Source organism: Trachurus japonicus, chromosome 13 (assembly GCF_045865225.1).
Source record: "Trachurus japonicus isolate A0001 chromosome 13, Traja_1.0".
NCBI lineage: Eukaryota > Metazoa > Chordata > Actinopteri > Carangiformes > Carangidae > Trachurus > Trachurus japonicus.
The window spans coordinates 1128336-1154827 of record NC_140919.1 but is presented as its reverse complement, the minus strand read 5'-3'; the positions used below and the strand labels follow the sequence as shown (position 1 = coordinate 1154827).

At 42.6% G+C, this 26492-nt stretch overlaps 1 protein-coding gene across 1 annotated transcript; it reads right to left on the bottom strand.

The window, feature by feature from the left end:
- Nucleotides 1-263: 263 nt before the first annotated feature.
- LOC146975201 (NLR family CARD domain-containing protein 3-like) lies at nt 264-12865 on the bottom strand (the record flags this gene model as incomplete). Its single annotated transcript, XM_085794669.1, has 8 exons — nt 264-886; nt 1039-1085; nt 7588-7614; nt 7720-7848; nt 9129-9302; nt 9416-11228; nt 12402-12615; nt 12776-12865. Coding segments are annotated over 8 exons (3117 nt in total), but the record flags the coding sequence as incomplete, so codon positions are not given.
- Between the last annotated feature and the right edge of the window lie 13627 nt (nt 12866-26492).

Sequence of the window (26492 nt, the reverse complement as noted above, 5' to 3'; positions counted from 1 at the left end):
TATTTCACATCAGATTGTTTACAGGACAGAGATGAACACAGTTTAATAATGAACTCAGCGTCATGGCAACAGAAAAATCATTGGGACCCGAAAAACAAGAAGAAGTTTACAAGAATCACTGAGAAGAGTTTAAAACATCAACTGGTTTAATCCATGAATGTGAAAACGTGAGTGAGAGACAGAGACAGAGACAGACATGTAGAGACTGAACTGTCTGTTCAACAGTGAGAAGGTTTCTGTGACAGGAGGAGACTCTGATGCACTCAACACAGACTCACTGAGGAATCAGGACCTCTCACCTCATTGACTATCATGTTGAAGAGGGATAAAAATCTAAACCCAAACCCAGGATAGAGAGGTTGAGTGAAGGTGGTGTTGAAGGTGTAGAGGTGGATCAGTGAGTCAGAGGAGACTCTGTAGAAGGACAGAGAGCCAGCAGGACAGTCCACATACACTGCTACTCTGTTAGAGACAGAGGAGGAGGAGGAGGAGGAGGAGGAGGAGGAGGAGGAGGAGGAGGAGGAGGAGGAGGAGGAGGAGGAGGTGATAGGTGTCTCTCTGTTATTGTGATAGACTCTGTAACCACCATCAGAGCAGAACAGACTCCAGGACTGATCGTTCCCTCCAAACCAACAGTCTCTACTGTTTCCTTTCCTTCTGATTCCTCTGTAACTCACTGATATAACAACGTTTCCTCTCCACTCGACCTCCCAGTAGCAGCGACCAGTCAGACCAGTTGAACACAGCAGCTGACGATAGTGGTCAAATCTGTCTGGATGATCAGGATATGACTGATCCTCTTCCACACGTGTCGCCTTCCTGTTGTTGTCAGACAGTTTGATCTTTGTGTTCACTGTGTTTGTGTCGATTGTGAGTGGACAGGAATCTGATGGAGAGAACAAGACACAGCTGCAGTTATTGATCCTGTGATCAGTTATTGACAGTTTGATGAAGACTCATGAGGTCAGTGATGTGACAGTGTGAAGATGGTTGAATGTGCTGCTTTGTTTCCATGAATCAAAGTAAAAACAGACTTACACTTCCTCAGACCTGGTGTCAACCATGGGACTCCAGCAGGCTCCACCCTGAAAGGAGGAGGGGGGTCAGAGCAGCACCTTCTCTGTCAGCATGTGTAGCTGGGTCAATCTTTACTTTGTTTTATTCATCTGATCATTCATTATACTCATTATTTCTTTATTTTTATCATTCATTATGGTGAACATTCTCAAAACCTGCTCGATGCTAACACTATCTAAAACAAGTTAGAATTTCCTGCTTTGTTTTATATCACTTCTATTTCTAAGTTCCATCTTCACCTGTAGCAAGGGGGAGCGATATTGGGGTAACACACTAAGGGGGACGTGGGCGACGTCGGACCAAACTCCCGGCAAAACTCTGGCTGCTCTTGTTGTGGTAAGACGTGTTGTGAAGCTCTCACGTTGCTCTGTAAAATATGCACTTAAACTGTCATGTAATGCGGTTGAAACTGTGCGCTAAAGTAACGACAGCTTTTATTAATGTGTTGCCGTGTTTTTAATTGTGTTTTACGGTGAAAAAGCGGCTGTAGTTTGGGTTTAACGTGACGTCTGCCGTGTGTGTGTTTTGTGGCCTGTCGTAGGAGGCAGACTGTTTCTACCTGCAGCTGTGTGTTTCCTGACTCTGCCCCTGTGCTGCCTTTGCAGGTGCCCTTTGTCTGAAAAATGCTTTGAAATGTGATTTCTGAGATGTGTTTGTGGTAAATATATGAGAGTTGAGTCTGGTCAGAGCTGTAAAAACGTCACTAGAGCACACATTATTTCAGTTTTTATTATTGTCCTTGTGTGGAGGAAAAGTATGGAATATTTTTATTTGATCATTTCATGGTGATTTTTATTCTGTTTTTCTAATGATTATTATTTACAAGTGGGTTATAGACATGTTAATTTCATGTGATTATTTTAGTTTCTATTCAGGAGAGTATCTTTTCTCTAAAATTATTATTACTATTTATTTATCCATTTATTTTTTTATTCCTTTATTTTTTATTGTGACATACAATACAGTAAAGAGCAGCAAAAGAGGAACAAACTCTGGCTGCTCTTGTTGTGGAGGCAGACTGTTTCTACCTGCAGCTGTGTGTTTCCTGACTCTGCCCCTGTGCTGCCTTTGCAGAATAAATGAACCAACTCAGATCCATGGTGTTGTCATCCTTCAGCCTATAAGCAACCATTTCACAACTGCTACACATGCACACATGGACATGACATGGCTCTCACACACACACTGTTTTATCACTGTGTTCACATGGAGGCTGGTATGTCTGGATGAACACTGAGCACAGAGAAGAAGGAGCTGGAGTCTTTATCTAGTGATGATACAGAGCAGGAGGAGACCAGGAGGAAACACTTCATCATGTCTTTTCTCCATGTGATGTCACTGCAGTGTGAGACACACACTTTCACTCTCTGACTCTCAAGCTGCACAAACACACGTCACAGCAAAGAAGATGAAGACACAACAGGTGGAGCTGACCAGCCCAGATATCCCACAATGCACCAGGAAAGAAGAAGAAGAGGAGAACATGTGTTTAGAAAATGCTCTATTTCTTCACCCACGTTCAATTTGACTGTAGATTAACTGTCATTCAACTACTGTTCTACTCTCTGTGCTTTGCTAGGGATGTCATAATATCATAATATGACATTAGGCTGCCTTAATAACAAGCCATGACATTTACTGCAGTATTGTAAACATGTCATGATATCAACATTTCAGGGTATTATAATAGCACAGGACAATAATTATTTCATTATCCACAAGTTAACAACAACAACATTTGGTCAAAAATAAAATACTGTAGTTTATCTGCCTTTCTCATTCACCAGCCTCTCTCCCCTTCTACCCCCCCCACCTGCCTGTCTGCCCCCCCCCCCCCTCACCGCCTCCTTCTCCCTCTCTAACTTTAAACCTGCTTCTGTATCTGCCGTCACACAACACAACGGTGTGTTACGTCTGACCCCAGCTCTCAGTAGAAGCTGGTCGGTCCGTGTGTGTGTCTCAGGTGCGTTACGTCTGAGCCGCTCTCAGTAGAAGCTGGTCGGTCCGTGTGTGTGTCTCAGGTGCGTTACGTCTGACCCCAGCTCTCAGTAGAAGCTGGTCGGTCCGTGTGTGTGTCTCAGGTGCGTTACGTCTGACCCCAGCTCTCAGTAGAAGCTGCAGCGACTGTTGTTGTTGCTGCAGGTAGCGCTACACATCAACAACAACAGCTGCTTGTTAGTCAGCAGTGACAACGCAGCCACACACGCACCAAACAGTCGCTGACACGGTGACACGGACGTTTGCAAGCGCCGTCATTTATATGGTTAAATGTCGGCGTCGTGCGGTTCTGTCCTTTCATCCAAGCCTAAAGCCCGGAGGAGGGCGGGTGGTTGAGTGAAAATGAAGCGTTCTGATTGGCCGAAAGCACACCGCTTACGCGCAGATCTGTGTGGCACATGTGGATGTGTGCGTACACTATGTGTACATGTGAATGTGCAGATGTATGAGTACCATGTGCTCGCTATGTGGTTTTAGATGCAGCTGTGTCAGCACTTGTGCCCAAGACAAGTTTCCTGTCAAGGACTAATAAAGTATATCTTAATCTTAATCTTAATTATTACACCGTTCACTACACTCACTTTCTTCTGATTGACAGCTCCAGGCCTCTGGACAGTGAGGACATCTGGATGTCACACTGTGATTGACTGTCTCCTCAACACAACAACACATCTCATCAGGACAAGACCAGGATCTCAGAGAGACTGAGCTGATTATTGATCATCAATATCTGACCAGACAGAGACCTGATGGTGCCGCCTGGTTTCTGTCTCTTATTTCCTCCTTGGTTGGAGACGCTGGGAGACGAATGTCTCTGAGCAGTGGACATGCTTTGATTCTTGTTGCTGTGTTGTTATTAGTGTGTCCACACTCAACAGGTGTCTACAGTCTCTGGGACTGTTCAGGTCAAACACTCTGTTGGTTCAGGAGCAGTTCAACCAGCTGCAGCTGAAATGTTTCCTGATACACTCTGAAATAAAGTCTGATCCAAACATCTGGAGAGACTCAGAGCACAGCTGCCAACAGCTGCTTTCATCACTGACATCTCTTCTCCTGAATAGGACACAGTGAGTCACGATGAGACACTGAAGTCATCATGAGGACAAACTCCTGATCCCAGTAGTTCATCACTGTGACTGATGAAAGCTGCTCAGCTCATGTTTGAAACACTCTGAGGTTTTGGCTTCAGTATAAACTGTGTTGGGACGAGTCAGACTGAGACAGAGGACGTCAGTGGAGTGGGTGGAAAGTAACGAGTTACATTTACTCTCGTTACTGTAATTAAGTAGCTTTTTTGTGTACTTGTACTTTTTTGAGTAATTTTTAAAATCAGTACTTTTACTTTTACTTGAGTACATATTTTTTGAAGAAATTTACTTAGTTACTAACTAACTTACTAAGTTACATTTTAAATAGCTTCTGTTACAAAGTAAAAAATAAATGAACTTGCGCTGTGTCTGTGTGGGTCAAAAGTAGCTACGCCACTGCCGCCTTTCTCTCTCTCTCTCTCTGTCCCTTCAGACGCACACAGCAGCAGCAGCAGGTAGCTAGGCACACGTACCCCCCCCCCTCACCGCTACGTGAGTTAGTGCATAACAGGGCTCGTCGCTATGTTGTCGTCTTAATATTAGCCATTAGCCGCAGCTAGCGGTTAAAAGCTGACGTCAATGATTAAAGTCAATGTTATCAGGCATGTCCATCTACTCGGCTACGTTTACAGTGACCAAACGTCCTCTTTTGACCAGACATGTCCACTTCTCACGTCCTGTCCGTGGCGTTTTTTTTTTTTTTTAATGAACTCATGAACATGTCCGGCTGTGTTCGGTAACGGGACCGCTGACCCTGCCAGATTAAATGACTAGACAGTAGACACACCGGGGCTGAAGGCCGGACCGGTCCTACTCCTACCGGCCCGTTGAGTTAAATGTAGGAGCCCAGTCAGATCCATGGCCATGCTCAGAGGAACAGACAATGTGTGTGTGTGTGTGTGTGTGTGTGTGTGTGTGTGTGTGTGTGTGTGAGAGAGAGAGAGAACCCCCCCCGCCCCGAGAGCAGACAGGAAAGACAGTAAAGAAGCAGGTGTGTGTGAGTGAAAGAGGGAGAGAGAGAGAGATTTTTCTTTTCTTTTTTTTATCCCTGTGGTATTGAAAATGGTATTGCTTGTCTGGAGTGCACGGACTGGGATGTAGTCTCTTACGGAACTGATAACATCGATGACGCAGCGTTTGCCATCTCGGGATACATCCAATTCTGCGAGGACATGATTATCCCCAAAAAGACAATTAAAATATTTTCGAATAATAAGCCATGGGTGTCTCCAGAGCTAAAACAACTTCTTAATCAGAAAAAATGCCTGTTTAAGTCAGGGGGAAGCAAGGAAAAGAAGAAGGAGGTACAGAGGCAGATTAAAGCCATGATCAGACAGTGCAAAGCAGCATACAAAGACAGAGTGGAGAGTTTTTTTTAAATCTGATAGCAGAAGAGCATGGATGGGCTTACAAACAATCACAGGGTACAAACCTAAGAAGCAGGTTCTGCAGAGGGGTTGAGGATGCACTACTGACTCTGGTGAATAACATCTATGAGCACCTTGAAGGTGCAAATAACTTGGCTAAAGTGGTGTATGTAGATTTTAATAGTGCTTTCAATACAATTCAATCGCAATTTTTAGTGAACAAATTAATGGATCTCAGTGTAAACTCTAAAATTATTTTGTGGATCTATGATTTTCTGACCAATCGTACTCAGCGAGTGAGGTTTAATTCAGCTCTCTCATCACCAAAGATGATCAACACCGGTGCTCCTCAAGGGTGTATTTTGTCCCCTGTGTTATTTGTTTTATACACAAATAATTGTCAAGCAGCCTCTTCTGAGCATAAGTTTTTTAAATATGCAGACGACACAGCCTTAGTCGGATTTTTAAAATCTGGAAGAGCATCTGTGGAGGGTTTTGATAGGGAGATAGAGGGTTTTATGCAGTGGTGCTCAGACCACTTCTTGGAGGTCAATGCCAAAAAAAACTAAAGAGATGGTAATTGACTTTAGTAAAAGAAAGATAAGTGTCCCCCCTTCTAACATAGATGGTGAGCAAATCCAGAGGGTCTCTACCTATAAATATCTAGGAGTTGAAATAGATGACCAACTTAAATTCAGCGATCTAGCAACAAGTAAGTCCAGGAAGCTACAGCAGAGGCTGTTCTTCCTTAGAAGGTTGAACTATTTCAGGATAGACCGACGTATCCTCCAAATGTTCTATAAAACTGTCCTGCAGAGCGTTCTCACCTTTGGCCTCCTCTGTACTTTTGGTAATATGCGTGTTCGGGATCAAGCTAAACTGCAGCGTATGATCAAGACAGCCAGTAGTATCATTGGGATCGATCAGGCATCGGCAACCCAACTGTACAGGGAGCTGATCTTAAAAAAGGCTGAACAGATCATGAATGATCACATGCACCCTCTCCATCTAAGGTTTCGAAGGAGTGGTAGGCCAGGGGGCAGAATCCTCCAGCAAAAAATTAGGACTGTGAGATACAGCAAATCCTTCGTGCCAACAACAATTAGAATGCTCAATAGCAGATAATGTGTGAACTGACCTGTATGCCTGTATGCACCTCTGTTGTTTTTCTGTCTTTGTTTTTTTAAATGTTTGTATGTTTGTATTTATTTTAACTACTTCTTTTTATGTATCTGACATGGGCCGTGCAAGGACCATATGAATTTCCTCTTTGAGGATAATAAAGTTAAACTTGAACTTGAACTTGGTATTGAGTATCGAATATTTTTCTTAATAACGATATTGAGTTGAAAGTTTTAGTATCATGATCGTGACAACCTTGGGCCAGTAGTGGCTCTGGACAACTGCAGTGAAAAAAAAAAGGAACTAAGTAACTTTTACTCTGAGTACATTTTAAATGAGCTACTTTTTACTTTTACTTGAGTAGATTTTGACACCAGTACTTTTACTTTTACTTGAGTAAAATTTCATCAAGGTAAAAGTACTTTTACTTGTAGATTTATTTGGTACTCTTTCCACCCCTGGTCAGTGGAGTGGGCGGAGCTTCACTGTGGCCTACACCACCTCTGGATATGGTCTGAGTGATGGGATCTGATGTCATCAATGCATGCATGGATCACCTGAGACAGATGTTAATACCAGGTCTGACCAGGTGTGACAGGGGCCATAGAAAATGTTCCAGCTCGTCCTCCTCTATCAGACAGTGTGTGTGGCTGCAGCAGCCTCTCCATACCTGAGAGTCTCCAGTCTCCAGCCTGGATCCTCCAGTCCAGCAGACAGCAGCTCCACTCCTGAGGCTCCTGGATGGTTGTAGCTCAGGTCCAGCTCTCTCAGATGGGAGGGGTTGGAGCTCAGAGCTGAGGCCAGAGAAGCACAGCCTTCCTCTGTGATCAGACATCCTGACAGACTGAACACACACAACAACACACAGGAACCCTATGTCAACACCTGCTGCTGTGTTCAAGTGGCATCAGATAAACAGCTGGATGGATCCTCACCTGAGAGTCTCCAGTCTACAGTGTGGACTCTCCAGTCCACCAGACAGCAGCTTCACTCCTGAGTCCTGCAGGTTGTTGTTACTCAGGTCCAGAGTCTCCAGTCTACAGTGTGGACTCCCCAGTCCACCAGACAGCAGCTTCACTCCTGAGTCCTGCAGGTTGTTGTTACCCAGGTCCAGGTGTCTCAGACTAGAGGACTGGGAGCTGAGGACTGAGGACAGAGCTTCCCAGCTTCTCTCTGAGAGGTTACAGCTGCTCAGTCTGAAGAGGAATTCAAAGAAAAACACTCACATACTCAATATGAAGGAAATAACAGGTTAGAATCAAAAATACACAACAACAATTTCAAGACAAACCTGAGAGTTTACAGTGTTTCTTACTCAACATGTTCTAGTTTGTATAAATAGATTTATAGATCGATTTGATTATAAATTGTGATTGTGATGGTACCATTCCAATATTCTCCGGTCCGCGATTTCATTTGTAATGACGGACGGCTGTTTTTTCAGTCAATGATTCAAAATGACCATCTGGCGACCGCGGTACTGACCGCTCCTCTCGCACCGCTTTATGTCAAGTGACGACCAGGATAAGGAAGAGGATAAGGAAGTACCGGGATGTGGAATCACGTGAGTTTGGTGCTTCGTGACGTCAAGCTGCACAGCACTTCCAATTCCCCCGTTTGGAGACACAATCTCAAAAAAGTGTAGAAATCAATTTAGGGAGTGAACAGACTTTTTTCACCTCCAGGCGTCATAGAAAGGCCACGGGAACACATGGGACCTACAAAACCAGTAGAAAGTGGATTTTGCATAATATGGGCCCTTTAACTAAATAATCAGCTGTTGTTTTTAAGTAGAACCTCCTTCTACCTCCATCACCAGGCTCTAATCACTGCCACTAACAAACTATATGAATTAATGAACTAAAAAACCAAAACAATGTTGAGACTGAGAAAATACTTTACCACTTAATCAATGAGGCATATTCTGCTGAAAGTGAAAAACCAGGTAAAACTGTCATAAAACAAACAAATGACGAATCTGAGCAGCGTTCATTGTCACCAGAGTGTACACTGCTCAGATTCATCATTTATAAACTGATTCATTGAGTTCAACGTTAACTAAAAACATGAACATGTCCAATGAAGCACAGCCTTCCTCTGTGATCAGATAGCCTGACAGACTGAACACACACAACAGCACACAGGAACCCCCTGTCAACACCTGCTGCTGTGTTCAAGTGGCATCAGATAAACAGCTGGATGGATCCTCACCTGAGAGTCTCCAGTCTCCAGTCTGGATCCTCCAGTCCAGCAGACAGCAGCTTCACTCCTGAGGCTCCTGGATGGTTGTAGCTCAGGTCCAGCTCTCTCAGGTGGGAGTGGTTGGAGCTCAGAGCTGAGGCCAGAGAAGCACAGCCTTCCTCTGTGACCAGACATCCTGACAGACTGAACACACACAACAACACACAGGAACCCTCTGTCAACACCTGCTGCTGTGTTCAAGTGGCATCAGATAAACAACTGGATGGATCCTCACCTGAGAGTCTCCAGTCTACAGTGTGGACTCTCCAGTCCACCAGACAGCAGCTTCACTCCTGAGTCCTGCAGGTTGTTGCTACTCATGTCCAGGTGTCTCAGACTAGAGGACTGGGAGCTGAGGACTGAGGACAGAGCTTCACAGCTTTTCTCTGAGAGGTTACAGCTGCTCAGTCTGAAGAGATGATCATGAGGAATTAAAGAAGAAAGGAATTAAATATCTGTCCCGTTGAAAGACAGAAGGGTTTTTATATAATGATGAATAAATCCAACTATCTCTACACTTACAGAGCTTTTTTGGAGGCTTTGCCTTTGACCACTGGCAGCAGCCTCAGAAGAGCCTCCTCTGAAGCAGAGTATTTCTTCAGGTCAAACTCGTCCAGATCTTCTTCTGATGACAGTAAGATGAAGACCAGAGCCGACCATTGAGCAGGAGACAGTTTACTTCTCGAGAGACGTCCTGATCTCAGGGACTGTTGGATCTGCTCCACTAGAGAACGATCATTCAGTTCATTCAGACAGTGGAACAGGTTGATACTTTTCTCTGCAGAGGGAGTCTCTTCAATCTTCTTCTTGATGTACTGGACTGTTTCCTGATTGGACCGTGAGTCACTTCCTGTCTGTGTCATCAGACCTCGTAGGAGATTCTGATTGGTCTCCAGTGAAAGACCCAGGAGGAAGCGGAGGAACAAGTCCAGGTGTCCATTTGGACTCTGTAAGGCCTCATCCACAGCGCTCTGGTAGAAGTTTGTCTCTGCAGATTTGACTCCTGTTGTTTCAGTCTTCTTGGAAGTTGTTTGTTGTTGTGACATCAGGTTGAGTCCACAGTTGATGAAGGTCAGATGGACATGAAGAGCAGCCAGAAACTCCTGAACACTCAGATGTACGAAGCAGAACACCTTGTCCTGGTACAGGCCTCTCTCCTCTTTAAAGATCTGTGTGAACACTCCTGAGTACACTGAGGCTGCTCTGATATCGATGCCACACTCTGTCAGGTCTGATTCATAGAAGATCAGGTTTCCTTTCTGTAGCTGCTCAAAAGCCAGTTTTCCCAGAGTCTCAATCATCTTCCTGCTCTCTGGACTCCAGTGTGGATCTGTCTCAGCTCCTCCATCATACTTGACCTTCTTCAGTTTTAGATGAACCACCAGGAAGTGGATGTACATCTCAGTCAGGGTCTTGGGCAGCTCTCCTCCCTCTCTGGTCTTCAACAGCTCCTCCAGAACTGTAGCAGTGATCCAGCAGAAGACTGGGATGTGGCACATGATGTGGAGAATTTGTGATGTCTTGATGTGGGAGATGATCTCTCTGGCCTGCTGCTTATCTCTGAACCTCTTCCTGAAGTACTCCTCCTTCATTGGGTCAGTGAACCCTCTGACCTCTGTCACCATGTCAACACACTGAGGAGGGATCTGATTGGCTGCTGCAGGTCGTGTGGTTATCCAGAGGCGAGCAGAGGGAAGCAGCTTCCCCCTGATGAGGTTGGTCAGCAGCACGTTGACTGAGGTGGACTCTGTCACATCAGTCAGGATCTCAGTGTTGTGGAAGTCCAGAGGAAGTCGACACTCATCCAGACCGTCAAAGATGAAGACCACCTGGAACTGATCAAACCTGCAGATTCCTGCTTCTTTGGTTTCAGAGAAGAAGTGATGAACAAGTTCCACCAAGCTCAACTTTTTCTCTTTCAGCACATTCAGCTCTCTGAAGGTGAAGGGAAATGTGAAGTGTATGTCCTGTAAGTATTTTTTGTCTTCAGCCCAGTCCAGAGTGAACTTCTGTGTTAAGACTGTTTTCCCAATGCCAGCCACTCCCTTTGTCATCACTCTTCTGATTGGTTGGTCTCTTCCAGGTGGGGCTTTAAAGATGTCTTCTTGTCTGATGGTTGTTTCTGGTCTGTCTGGTTTCCTGGACGCTGTTTCAATCTGTCTGACCTCATGTTCATCATTGACCCCTCCAGCCCCTCCCTCTGTGATGTAGAGCTCTGTGTAGATCTGGTTCAGAAGGGTTGGGTTTCCTGCTTTAGCGATGCCCTCAAACACACACTGGAACTTCTCCTTCAGGACAGATTTGAGTTTACGTCCACAAACTGGAGCAAAATATTCTGAATGAAAACACAAGTAATGAGATCAATAAGAAAATATAACATTTTAATTTCTCTAAATAACGACTATATGAACATGTTTCCCTCCATGTGTTGATGTCAGTGAACGTCTCATTTGTCCATCATGTTGAGTCTTTAGAGCAGTGGTTCCCAAAGTGTGGTATGCGTACCCCTAGGGGTACGTGAGCACATTGCAGGGGGTACGTAGAAACATTAATTAATTTATTACCAAGATGTTAAGTAGATATTCCAAGTCACTTCATAAACCCATTACTGAAATGGTACGTGCGCCACAACTAGTTCCCCACAGAAGACAACAACCTGTAGCTTTGTATAGTTGTCAAAAGTATCGATGCAAAACGGCGCATCGATATTAACAGCGCGCCCCCACAGCGCCCGACGCGCGCACTCGACAGGCAGAGCAGAGCAGAGCAGAGCAGAGGAGAGCAGGCGGCGTCCAGAGAGTTTAGACCTGAGTGAGTAGTTACACAGAACTAGACACACGAAGGGTGAATTTAGCCGTAAGAGTTTAAAACGGCGATATTAACGGCAACACTCCTCTGTCGTCTCCCCTCTTTTTCTCCGCTGTCTGCGTGCACGTGTGTGTGTTGTGAGGGAGGGGGGAGGGGGGGAACCCCGTCCGTCAGAGGAAAGGAGAGACATTCTAATGAATGTAATGTAACAATAGCAACACGCTGGAATTGCACAACTCTTAGTTAGCTTTTCATTTAATTAAAAAAAACAAACATCTGTTATAAGTCCTTTTGATTATAATAAAAATAAAATAATGGAACAATAATAAGCTGGGAGGCACTGCTGCTGTATTGAATATGATGTCATATTCAATATTTTCCTGGGTATTGGCATTTAGTTTGAAATTTTAGTACTGTGACAATCCTACAACTCTGTTAAGACACATTTGACCACAACAAACACCACAACAGCCAGAAACAACTAAAATGCAGGAGAATAGTGTAAAATGTCTTTGTACAAATTTAAGAGTGAAATTGAAATGATTTTCGTTTCATAATCAGTTGTGTTACGTTCTATATGACCACTTTTGGAGAATCATCAACACGTATGAGGGAGGGGGTACTTGTGGTGGCAAAGCGGCTCAGGGGGTACGCAAGACAAAAAAGTTTGGGAACCACTGCTTTAGAGAAATCCTCTTACTGTGCTGCAGACGCTCAGCCAGCTCCTCCTGCTTCATCCTCCTCAGGAAGTTCACTGTGATCTTCACTAATGGCTCTCTGCTGCTCCTCCTCTGCTCTTCATCCTCCTCATCCTCCCTCTGACTCCCTGAGCATTCTGGGTAATCTGGACTCAGAGCCTTGTGGATCTTCTTCAGCTCGTTCTTGACAAAAGTGACCATGTTCTCCTCCAGCAGCTGGAACAGAAACTCTATGAGTGACAGCATCAAACTAAAACCATGGAGCCAAACATCAGATCCATGTTGGACGGACTGACAATCCACTGGTGTCCAAGTGCAGCATGGAGATGATGGTGAACACAACAGATGTAACAGCAGCTGTTGGACATGTCCTCACCATAAATATGGAGTCCAGGTGTGTTTGATGCTGCTGGGCAGACTGACCACTGGGAACCTCTGAGCTCTCCTGGTCCACTCTGTGGAGGAATCAGTGTCAAGTCAACATCAGGACAGAGAGATAATACAAGATGGACTTTATATGTCCCCTGAGGACGTTCACAACAGACAGAGACACTTTGGTTTCAGACCTGGTCCAACAACACGTCGTACAAACTGGTTCTTTTCTACAATAACCTGAGTCTGACTGTCAGTTACAGCTTACATCTGATCAGCTGATCCACGTCCTCCTTTAAAGTTAATGTACCCTCCTTTTGAGTTGTTGCTCTTTAAAGACAGACAGCTGGGTTCAGGAGAGTCTGGTCTCTGCTGCTGGATCCTGAAACAACAACACAACTCATGTTTAACAGTTTTGGGTTTTCAACAGAATGTTTTTTAACATTGTGTTTTTCAACAGAAACTTATTTTTAAGATTTTCATCAAGTGCTGCACATCTTCAGTCTGAGCAAACTATTTAATAGGGGATTATATCCCATAATTAAATAACAATCCTTGATTTGTTTCTATTTTACTGTAGATAAAAGCTGTAAACTATGATGAAGATTTCTTTTACATCAGAAAATGTCATTCATCTGTTTGTTTTGTTCTGTAGATGAGTTGAAGTTTCTATCTTTACGTGAGCGTTCTCTCTCTCAGTATTTATGGACGTCTGTTGGTCTGCTCCTGTAAAAAGCAGCTGCTGAGATTCTGCTTCAGCTCCTGTAACTGATGTGATCCTCTGTCTCTGCTCTCTGTGTCTGACGTCACTCTGAACTCACTAGAAATCACTGATCGGCCCCTCGCCCTGTTGCACACCTCAAAGCTGCCACCAGGAGGCGACTTGATGCAGCCAACATCACCATGTTCCTTCTACCAGGTGGAAACAAGACCATCAACATTTAGTGCAAATGAAATGATGATTTTAACCCAGTGGTTATTTCCTGTTTTAAGTAGATGGTGCTGACATATTTCCTATTGCTACTGTGCTGCACTGTGAGTGTAACATAGTTAAAAATGCACCTTTATTATTTATTATTATCAGGGGTGCAAACTCATCAGGGGTAAAAGAGGTGACAAGATACCGACCCCCTAGGGGAGTCCAGGGGCATGCTCCCCCGGGAAATTTAAAAAAAACAACAACAACTTTAAAGGTGAATTTACAGTCAATTTTAGCATGAGACTAGGGTCCAGATTTACTCAGGTTTGCACAGCTTTTGCTCCTGTTAAACCTGCACAATCTGTCTCTTTGTGTTTGGTTTTGAAACATGTGAAGACAGATTGACTGGTTCATTGTGAAACATGTATTTATTGATGTAAATGTGTTTTCTGTACGTAGGCTGTGATCCGGTCGTTTTCGCTAATGCTGCGTTCCAGGCAGGCTTTTGAAATCGTAAATTACAGCTTCAAGTCACAACTTACGACTTTGTAGCGTTCCAGGCAACCCACTCGTGTTTTTCCGACCTGTTTTACCTGTGAAAGTCACTATAACGGCCACTCGTAACTTCTGACCCGTGAACTCGTACTAGATCAAACTGATACAACTTCACAGGACGGAAAAACACGAGTCTACGAGTTTCCTTGAACGCACCATAACAGTCCTCCTCCCTACGTCGCCACATTCACGGCGTCCCTTGGCTGCACACACAGCCCTGCATGCCGTTCTCTCTCCTCATTGGATAAAAACTGTAGGATACGATAAATGTTTTCTCCTGGGCTCAGAGCAGAGCAGAGTGACTGACAGACCCGTGTTTCAGACCAAACACTCTATAGAAGTGATTGCTGTCGGAAGATATAACTATTTAAGACTTATATTAACACAAATATATCACTTACTTCTGCTTTAAGCTGCAATATGTATTTAAAAGATGTTCAAGCAAACGGTTCGGTTCACGGTTTTGTGGTCATGGTTTTCGGTTCGGTTTGGTTTACTTTGATCGTTGGGAAAATCAATCATGTCTTGTATATTCAGGTTAAAACTGAAAGAATGAGGCAGTCTGACATCTGATACATCATTGTGACAGTCTGAGGTTAAAAGTAGGTGAGATTCTGGCGGCAAGAGAGGCAAGAGACACTGATAAGTCCAACATGTTTTAATTTATTGGGCAAAGAAAGTTATCTAATCTAACAAATGCTAAGAACAATTAGATATTCACTGAAATATATAACCTATATTTATTAATTGTGGTTCTTACAAAAATTATACCATATAAAATATAAAAGCTAAAATGTCTCTCAAAGCTCTGCCCCTTTAATTAGTGCACACAAAATAATTTAACTTTAGCCTACTACTTTTACAACCACATTATTTACCAGCAACATAAAGTGAAACAGAGGCAGAGGTGTCCTGTCCTGCCACAGTCAGTCAACCTGCTCCTCTTCCTCCTGCTGCTGCTGCTGCTGCTGCGGGTCCATGGCACTGGTCCGACCTCCCATTAGTCCGACCTCCCATTAGTTTGACCTCCCATTGGTCCGACAATCGGAGTAATGAGAGTTCGAACTAATGGGAGGTCCTCATTAGATCGAACTGGACTAGTTATTAGTCAAACTCTCCATTCTTACCGTTCACTATGCATTTATATCATTATTCATATAGGCTCCACCTGTCAATAAGACACACGTGGTAGAAGAGGTGCAGTTTATTGTGTTTCACCAAGGAGGAGCTGTCATTACGCACGACTTTTACCCACTGCTGCGCGCTCATTAGTGTCCGTAATTAAACCTTGACACTCATATCAAATCAAACTTACATTACAGACAGGTGGATTGGGTTCTCTGTCTCTCTCTCCCACTCAGAACAGACAGACGGACGCAATCAGAAAGGAAACAGAGGCTGCGCATTGATCCTTTTTTCCTTTCTGGGATCAAACGGATCATGTGCATAATTAACTGCAAAACAAGCACTTCATATTAACTCTTTGAGTGCCAGACCTTTTATAAAAAGGTCAGTGCCATGTGCCAGCGTTTTGGGGCATTTTGAGTAATATTTTAAGACCAAGAGAATATTTTGTATTATGACTCTGAAAACACAAAATAGCTCAAAGGAAAGAGGAGACTCTCTATTTAACTAGGGAAAAAACCATTTGTTTGTACCTTGTTCCATTCTTAATTTATCTTAAGTTGAATAGAGCCTGGTTGCACCAAAAAGACCACTTTTTTTCTAGAAAGCTGAGAAAAATGCATTTTTGTGAAAGAGAGTCTCTCAAGAAAAACAGTGATTTATCCGTTTTAATTTTGGCTTCAAAAACATGTAAGACATCTGAAAATTTCATTTCACATGCTTTTTTCATTGTACAAAAAAAAAAAAACCTAAAATACAACAAGTAGGAGTCTTACTCTGCAGAGTGATGCCTGCTCTCCTACTCCTCCTGCAGTTGCTGCCCCCTCACCCTCTCCTAACCCGCTCCTCCTCCCTCCCCTCCCCCCCTCTCTGCCCCTCCCCTCCCCTCCTTCTCCTCCTGCTGCATCGTCTCTGAAGGAGGGAGGGAGACATCGTGGCGTCTTCAGCCTCTGTGCTGGACGCGGCCGTGGCAGCGACGCACCGCGCTGATCTCTCGGTTCGTCGTCACGTCGGTTAGACAGCAGCTGGTGAAACTGACTCCGCGATCCGCTTTCGCTTTCGCTTCGGCCTTTTGGTGCTGATCATCTAGATGAGTTTACCTTTCCTGCCTCCTCCGATCACTTCATGCTGGAGCTATGCTAATAGCACCGTGGCTGAGCTTTCCTCCAGCTCCACGTTACACTTGTTCCAGGCTCTGCCCGTCGTTTTCCTCTAGAAATAGAAACTTTTACCAACTTTTTTATCTCTGTACTGATCGTGCTCGTCTTCTCCTTCCTCTTCACTTCTTGCTCTGATCTACAGTCTTCTTCGTTCTACACATCCCAGAAGCCCCCAAAATTACTCACAGTGTGCGCAACAGCATCCCCATTTACCAGCCGCAGAAAACTGCATTTGACGTATATATACGTCAATGGCACTCAATGAGTTAATAACATATAACGCTCATTATGCTTCCAGCCTGTCTAGCCTCTACCTGGTGTTTTTACTAAACTTAACCAACTCCTTTCTTCATTGCCTGAACCTAACCAAACCAAATTTACTTCTTTTTTTTTTTTCTCGGTCCGCTGTCAGCAGCGGCGGCTGCAGCAGCCTCGCGCCCGTGAAGTGAGTTCAAGCCGGCCTGGTTCAGCCGTGCTCGAGCGGAGGGGTGGAGAGAAAAAAAAGTGTATTTCTTTTACTCTGTACTCTGGGAGGGGGGGCTTTGATTATCAGTTTACACATCTTGATCAGCATTTATGATGGTTGTGCGCGATCTGACATGATCTGGCTCTCTGACTGAGTATGGTGATATTCTGGGCCGCGCGTTTCTGTTAATTCTCGTTATTTTGCTCTCTCTCAGAGAGAGAGGGAGAGAAAGCTGCATGCTCGTATCAATGGAAGAGCTTGTCACAAAGTAGCGATGACAGTTCGAACTAACGGGACCACCCATTGGTTCGATCTCCTATTGGTCCGACTTGTGGTTGATTTTGTCGGAGTAATGGGAGGTCGAACCATTGGGAGGTCGGACCAATGGGCAGTTCCCGCTGCTGCACAGGTCGCGCTGCAGCGCTAATAAATGCTAAACGCGCTAAATCGCTAATTGGTCGCGATCGCGATCATCACACACACGCGGTCCCATACAGCACCTATACAACGCTGCTGGAGCATCTTCTAGCTCCGACTCTTTCACCCGTCATGCTCACAAACGTTTCCACAAGTGACCAGCTGATACACTGCTCTGCTTCTTTTTGTTGTTTACCCATAGCAGCCATGCTACAGGGCAGATTATTTCTCAGCACAGGCTTGATGTAGCTGGGCTGTACAGTAGCTACAGCTCTGGGTTTACCGCTGGCTGGTTAAACTCTTTATAGGAGATTAATGTTGGTCTCATTGATTAAATCTAACAACTGTGGCAGTCGCGTTAGTTAGTTAGTATTATAAGTGAAGCTTCAGGTGTGTATTGCTGGACAGAAGAGGAGCGCTGCCACCACTTGTTGTCATCCAGATAAGGTGCACGCGCCTTAATTCTTTTTTATTGCGGATTTACACGAATCACACAAATGACCCATTTGGGATCCAAAACTGCGAATTTCGCCGAAAGGTGACAAGTTTGCACCCCTGATTATATTTATGTTTTATTTGGTTTTTGAATTTTTTCCTAGTCAAATAGTTGTATTTTCCTTTTACCTGTGAGAGGACATTTTGCTTTCTTTTTGCTCCCCCTGAGCCCCCGTAGTCCTCCAGGCTTCTGTAGCCCCTCCCTTCTTCCCCTCACAGTCATGTTTACATTGGCTGAGGGTGAGTTCGGCTGGGGAATCCTGCCAACCTGTTTTTCTTGTTTTCGGTGTAAATGTGGGTTTAACCTATTGAATGTGTGATGGAAAATGTTTGCAGAGAATGTAAATATGTTTGGGGTTTTTTTACGGGCTTTTTTGCCTTTAATGGACAGGACAGTTGAGAGAGAGACAGGAAATGGGAGGCGGGGGGGGTGGGGGGGGGACGACACAGGATAGGGCCGCTCCATCCGGGATTCGAACGCCTGCAGTGACTATAGCCTCAACACATGGGGCGGGTGCTCTACCAACTGAGCTAAACACCGAATATGTTTATCAGTTGTTTTCAGTAGTTTTTACATTCTGAACTAGTTTTGTAAACTATACTACAGATCATTCGGCTGCCTCGTTTGGAGCTACGTACAGAGACTGTGGTTCTTTGTGTGTAATGAGTGTCCTTCTGTATGTTTAGGGTGAGATTTAAAAGACGAATGACGACAAGTGTGGTATCTAAATTGTCGTCTGTTAGTAGCTACACACCCCATGTTTTGCATTTGTTCAGGACAGATAGCTTATGTTTTGTCATTTCCATTGGAAATATTAATGGAAATAATACAGAAAAAAAGTGTGACAGTTCTGTTTACAATGACTGAGGGGCGAGATATAACAGACGGATGATGACAAGTGTGGTATCTGAATTGTCTTCTGCAGGTTTGTTTTTAAAGTTTTAGACGTAGCAAATGCTGCGTGTTTTTGTTTTGGCGCTCTCTGTTCATTTAGTAGCTACACACCCCATGTTTTGCATTTGTTCAGGACAGATAGCTTATGTTTTGTCATTTCCATTGGAAATATTAATGGAAATAATACAGAAAAAAAGTGTGACAGTTCTGTTTACAATGAGAGAGGCGAGATATAACAGACGGATGATGACAAGTGTGGTATCTGAATTGTCGCCCGCAGGTTTGGGCCGAATAAACGTGTGAGAACAGAATCCTTCTCTTCCTTCTTGTGCCAACTCGCATTGGTTACATGAGCATCACTTAATATTAACATGTGGATGTTCAAGCAGGGACTCTTTACTGCAGCTGGACAACGTGTGTCTGCGTTATAACTCAGATTTGAAAGAGAATCATTGAAATGTGACTCCACAGGAGGAACGTTCAACAGAAACACAACAGCCTTGAAATGTAGCTTTTATCTTACATCTGATCAGCTGATCCACGTCCTCCTTTAAAGTTAATGAGCCCCTTCTTTGAGTGGTCGCTCTTTAAAGACAGACAGCTGGGTTCAGGAGAGTCTGGTCTCTGCTGCTGGATCCTGAAACAACAACACAACTGATAAATGTGCATGTTGGAGAAAAAATGATGAAACATATCTTCAACCTTTTAATAAACACAACAACTGACTTTTATAGAGAAAAGTCTTTCTGACAGTTTTAAACTCTGACCTTTGACCTGTGGTCTGGCTCTTGGTTTTAGAGGGAGGGGCTCCCTCCTCTCTGTCCTCACACTGATCCATGCTACTGAGCTCACATCCACATCAGCTCACACACACTTTGTAGCTTCACCTGCAGAGGAAACACACATCATTCATCTGCACAGCAGCTCACATGTCCATCATGTCTCCAGCTGCTCCTCCACTGATTGGCTCTTCTCCTCTGCTTCATATCCAGTGTTGGGTATAGTTACTTTGGAAAGTAGTTAGTTAGGTTACAACGTTACCATCAATTAAAAGTAATCAGTTACGTTACAGCGTTACCTATGAATAAAAGTAACGCGTTAGAGTACTCATGCGTTACTAAAAATGAAAAGCCTTTTGCAGCGCCTCGCACATGCTGCAACAACTGACAGACACACAGCCTCTTTTAAATGCACCGAGTCGAATAACATCAGTCATCCAACCAAATTAGCTCTACAGGATAACATTCACAGAAAAGACAGACAGAAATATGCCACATAGCGGGTTTTTTTTTTTTTGATTCAGGAGAGCGTGAATCCCTCAGCGGCTTCACTGCTCGATCTGTCTGTCGGTTTGAACGGAGGACTCGCGTGTGGAGAGGAGGGAGGCTGGCGAGACGTGAACTTCCTACCTTGTGTGTAATAAAAGTAAAAAAAAATGCGGTAGATACTGGTATCACACTGCTGCGGAGTAGAGATCCGGGCTGGACGGGGGGGGGACTGAGCTGCCACTCGCCGAGAGGGAGCTGCTGAAAGCGGGCAAGCACTGAGAGTCGGCCCGGGCTGCACTGTTGCTGCTGGTGAAGCAGGTCCGTACATGGAGCTGATCTATGGGCCCTGGAAGTGGATTTTTTGCGGTCGACAGAAGCTTATCACCAACGCAGTGTGCATTTTACCGTTATGTTCTTGTCCTTTTCACTGGCGAATTGAAACACACACAGCAGGGCACAGACGCATAGCGCTGCGCCTCGGCTGACACATCCGCAGGTTACACAGTAGTCTGTCTGGAGCTGCAGTCGGGATTTTCCTTTCCTTATCTGGCGAAAAGTAACGGATTACTTTTTTAAAAAAATAACTAAGTTACTGATTGCTCAACGCACGAAACTAACGCGTTACGTTACGCGTTACACGAAAAAAGTAATTAAAGTACTCTAACGCGTTACTTTGTAACGCGTTACCCCCAACACTGTTCATATCAGTGTCAGCTGAATGCAGTCACACAGCAGTGAGGAAGAGGAAGCTGCCATCAGCTGCTGTACTTCTACTATCAGTCCACTAGATGGCGTCATGAAGCTGCAGCCCAGCAACATGATCCATGGACCACTGTTTCCATCCACTGACACACACAAGGACTGAGATCCACTGAGTTGATGTGACACAGTCTCTGTGTGGACAGCGTCCCTGTAGAAAACCACTGGATCAAACAAGCTACAGCTGATTATTACACACACAACAACTGGGCCAAGACTTATTTCACCTCACAGCTCCACTATCACAACATTCACTCATTTCACTCACACTGGAAATTCACAGAGAGAAAAACACTCTCCAGCTGCCACTGACACTTATTGTCTCTGTCCATCCATTCATCGTCTGCTCCATCAAATGTCACAAAATACAGACAAATGATGCGTTCAAGTTCCTCTCAGTCTGAGGCCACGTCTTCAAATGTCTCGTTTTGTCACAGCAACAATCAAAGAGACAAAAATATTCAGTTTACAGTCAAATCAAACAGAGAAAACAAGGAAATCTTCAGTTTTTGAGGCTGAAAACTGAACATTTCTGCTTGAAAAATGTTGATTGAACAACTGTTGCAGCTCTAAAAGATTCTCCACAACAATATTGATGATTTGTGTCCAATAACCATCTTTAATCATGTGTTTCTGAGCTCATCAGGTGTTTTTAATCTACAACCTGCAGCTGCAAAGTGACCAGTAGCTTCACCTGTCAGCTACATGAGCTGCAGTACAAGCAGGAAGTAGCACCACAAGGAAATACTCAAGGAGAGTACAAGTACCTCACAACTGTACTGCACTAAATGTACTCAGTTACTGTGAAGAACCTGATGCTGAACATTGATCAACTCTGGAAAATCAATCATCAATAAAGAAAAGAGTCAGTATTGATAAGTGACCCACAACATCTACACAACATGGAGGACACGGTTCTACCCACAACATCCACACAACATGGAGGACACGGTTCTGTCGGTCCAGACTTTACAGCTGCAGCTCTGACTCAGCTACAGTAACATTATAATAACACAACAACAACACAACCACAAGTTGAAGGGCAGAGAACTCAGGTAACGACAGGTGTTAAGGAGGAAAACATTCAGACTGTTCACCTTACCTTCACACGGGGAAACAAACTGCCACACAACCGCTGGGTCAAAGGTCACCTGTAGCACTCTGAACTGTGACTCACCTGTTGGTGGTGGTGTTATCTTATCTGGATTAATCACCTGCTGCTGCTCTGCACTTTGCTCCAGGAAATAAACTCCAAAGTGAACAAAGAACATTTATCACACACACAACATTCACATGAAGGTGAACTGAACCATCGACTATGACAATGACCTTTAGAGTTGTTGCAGTGTTGCTGACCTCACCTGGAGTATCTGACACACACACACACACACACACACACACACACAGTGGTTTAAAGCAGATATCAGTGGAATGTTTTTGTTAATATAAGTCCTAAATAGTCCTATTTTCCGTCAGCAATCACTTACATGAAGTATTTCAGCCTAAACACGAGTCTCTCCGTCACTCTGCTCTGCTGTAACCCGAGGAGAAAATTTTCCTTGTGGGATACAAGTGTTATCCAATGAGGGGAGAGAACGGCATGAAGGGCTGTGTGTGCAGCCAAGGGATGCGCGTGAATGTGGTGACGTAGCACGAGGACCAATTGATGCCTGACAAGGGCGGGGGCTGCTAACTCATGGTGCGTTCAAGGAAACTCGTCCTTTGTGTTTTTCCTTCCTGTGAAGTCATACCAGTTCGATCTGGTACGAGTTCACGGGTCGGAAGTTACGAGTGGCCGTTATAGGGAACTTTCACAGACAACAGGACGGTAAAAACACTTTGGTCTTCCTTCCTTCCTTTCTTTTTGGTCCAATCTGTTCCCTCCCTCCATCTATCTATCTTTCTTTCCCTTTTCCCTTCCTTAGAGCTTTAACACAAACATCTACCTTTATTTTGAAGGAGCTTTAACACAAACATCTACCTTTATTTTGAAGGAGCTTCAATACAAACATCTACCTTTATTTTGAAGGAGCTTTAACACAAACATCTACCTTTATTTTGAAGGAGCTTTAATACAAACATCTACCTTTATTTTGAAGGAGCTTTAACACAAACATCTACCTTTATTTTGAAGGAGCTTCAATACAAACATGTACCTTTATTTTGAAGGAGCTTTAACACAAACATCTACCTTTATTTTGAAGGAGCTTCAATACAAACATCTACCTTTATTTTGAAGGAGATTTAACACAAACATCTACCTTTATTTTGAAGGAGCTTTAATACAAACATCTACCTTTATTTTGAAGGAGCTTTAACACAAACATCTACCTTTATTTTGAAGGAGCTTCAATACAAACATCTACCTTTATTTTGAAGGAGCTTTAACACAAACATCTACCTTTATTTTGAAGGAGCTTTAATACAAACATCTACCTTTATTTTGAAGGAGCTTTAACACAAACATCTACCTTTATTTTGAAGGAGCTTTAACACAAACATCTACCTTTATTTTGAAGGAGCTTTAACACAAACATCTACCTTTATTTTGAAGGAGCTTTAATACAAACATCTACCTTTATTTTGAAGGAGCTTTAACACAAACATCTACCCTTATTTTGAAGGAGCTTTAACACAAACATCTACCCTTATTTTGAAGGAGCTTTAACACAAACATCTACCCTTATTTTGAAGGAGCTTTAACACAAACATCTACATTTATTTTGAAGGAGCTTTAATACAAACATCTACCCTTATTTTGAAGGAGCTTTAACACAAACATGTACCCTTATTTTGAAGGAGCTTTAATACAATCATCTACCTTTATTTTGAAGGAGCTTTAATACAATCATCGACCTATATTTTCAAGGCGCTTTAACACAAACATCTACCTTTATTTTGAAGGAGCTTTAACACAAACATCTACATTTATTTTGAAGGAGCTTTAACACAAACATCTACATTTATTTTGAAGGAGCTTTAACACAAACATCTACCTTTATTTTGAAGGAGCTTTAACACAAACATCTACCCTTATTTTGAAGGAGCTTTAATACAAACATCTACCTTTATTTTGAAGGAGCTTTAACACAAACATCTACCTTTATTGTGAAGGAGCTTTAACACAAACATCTACCTTTATTCTGAAGGAGCTTTAATACAAACATCTACATTTATTTTGAAGGAGCTTTAATACAATCATCTACCTTTATTTTGAAGGAGCTTTAATACAAACATCTACCTTTATTTTGAAGGAGCTTTAATACAAACATCTACCTTTATTTTGAAGGCGCTTTAATACAAACATCTACCTTTATTTTGAAGGAGCTTTAACACAAACATCTACCTTTATTCTGAAGGAGCTTTAATACAAACATCTACCTTTATTGTGAAGGAGCTTTAACACAAACATCTACCTTTATTTTGAAGGAGCTTTAATACAAACATCTACCTTTATTTTGAAGGAGCTTTAACACAAACATCTACCTTTATTTTGAAGGAGCTTTAACACAAACATCTACCTTTATACTGAAGGAGCGTTAACACAAACATCTACCTTTATTCTGAAGGAGCTTTAATACAACATCTACCTTTATTTTGAAGGAGCTTTAACACAAACATCTACCTTTATTTTGAAGGAGCTTTAATACAAACATCTACCTTTATTTTGAAGGCGCTTTAATACAAACATCTACCCTTATTTTGAAGGAGCTTTAACACAAACATCTACCTTTATTTTGAAGGAGCTTTAATACAAACATCTACCTTTATTTTGAAGGAGCTTTAACACAAACATCTACCCTTATTTTGAAGGAGCTTTAACACAAACATCTACCTTTATTTTGAAGGAGCTTTAACACAAACATCTACCTTTATTGTGAAGGAGCTTTGACACAAACATCTACCTTTATTTTGAAGGAGCTTTGACACAAACATCTACCTTTATTTTGAAGGAGCTTTAACACAAACATCTACCTTTATTTTGAAGGAGCTTTAACACAAACATCTACCTTTATTTTGAAGGAGCTTTAACACAAACATCTACCTTTATTTTGAAGGAGCTTTAACACAAACATCTACCTTTATTCTGAAGGAGCTTTGACACAAACATCTACCTTTATTCTGAAGGAGCTTTGACACAAACATCTACCTTTATTTTGAAGGAGCTTTAACACAAACATCTACCTTTATTCTGAAGGAGCTTTAACACAAACATCTACCTTTATTTTGAAGGAGCTTTGACACAAACATCTACCTTTATTTTGAAGGAGCTTTAACACAAACATCTACCTTTATTTTGAAGGAGCTTTAACACAAACATCTACCTTTATTTTGAAGGAGCTTTAACACAAACATCTACCTTTATACTGTATGGAGCTTTAATACAAACATCTACCTTTATTTTGAAGGAGCTTTAACACAAACATCTACCTTTATACTGTATGGAGCTTTAATACAAACATCTACCTTTATTTTGAAGGAGCTTTAACACAAACATCTACCTTTATACTGTATGGAGCTTTAATACAAACATCTACCTTTATTTTGAAGGAGCTTTAACACAAACATCTACCTTTATACTGAAGGAGCTTTAACACAAACATCTACCTTTATACTGAAGGAGCTTTAACACAAACATCTACCTACATAGAGAACCAGCAGAGACACAAGAGTTTACAAATTTTTACATCATGTTTTTGTTTATTTCACATCAGATTGTTTACAGGACAGAGATGAACCCAGTTTAATAATGAACTCAGCGTCATGGCAACAGAAAAATCATTGGGACCCGAAACACAAGAAGAAGTTTACAAGAATCACTGAGAAGAGTTTAAAACATCAACTGGTTTAATCCATGAATGTGAAAACGTGAGTGAGAGACAGAGACAGAGACAGACATGTAGAGACTGAACTGTCTGTTCAACAGTGAGAAGGTTTCTGTGACAGGAGGAGACTCTGATGCACTCAACACAGACTCAACCAGGAACCAGGACAGGAAACTGCACACAAACATCTACCTTTATTTTGAAGGAGCTTTAACACAAACATCTACCTTTATTTTGAAGGAGCTTTAACACAAACATCTACCTTTATTTTGAAGGAGCTTTAACACAAACATCTACCTTTATTGTGAAGGAGCTTTAATACAAACATCTACCTTTATTGTGAAGGAGCTTTAATACAAACATCTACCTTTATTTTGAAGGAGCTTTAATACAAACATCTACCTTTATTGTGAAGGAGCTTTAATACAAACATCTACCTTTATTTTGAAGGAGCTTTAATACAAACATCTACCTTTATTGTGAAGGAGCTTTGACACAAACATCTACCTTTATTGTGAAGGAGCTTTAATACAAACATCTACATTTATTTTGAAGGAGCTTTAATACAATCATCTACCTTTATTTTGAAGGAGCTTTAATACAACATCTACCTTTATTTTGAAGGAGCTTTAACACAAACATCTACCCTTATTTTGAAGGAGCTTTAACCCTCTATTGCATGAAATATTACTAAGGCATGGTAAAAAAATGTTTTGCATGTTTTTATTACTTAAAATTGTCTAAATAACAGAAATATTAAAAAAAATCTTAAATTTTTTGTAAAGGGGGGGTCGTTGGTAAATTGTTGCCATATGGCAACAATATGCAATCGTGGA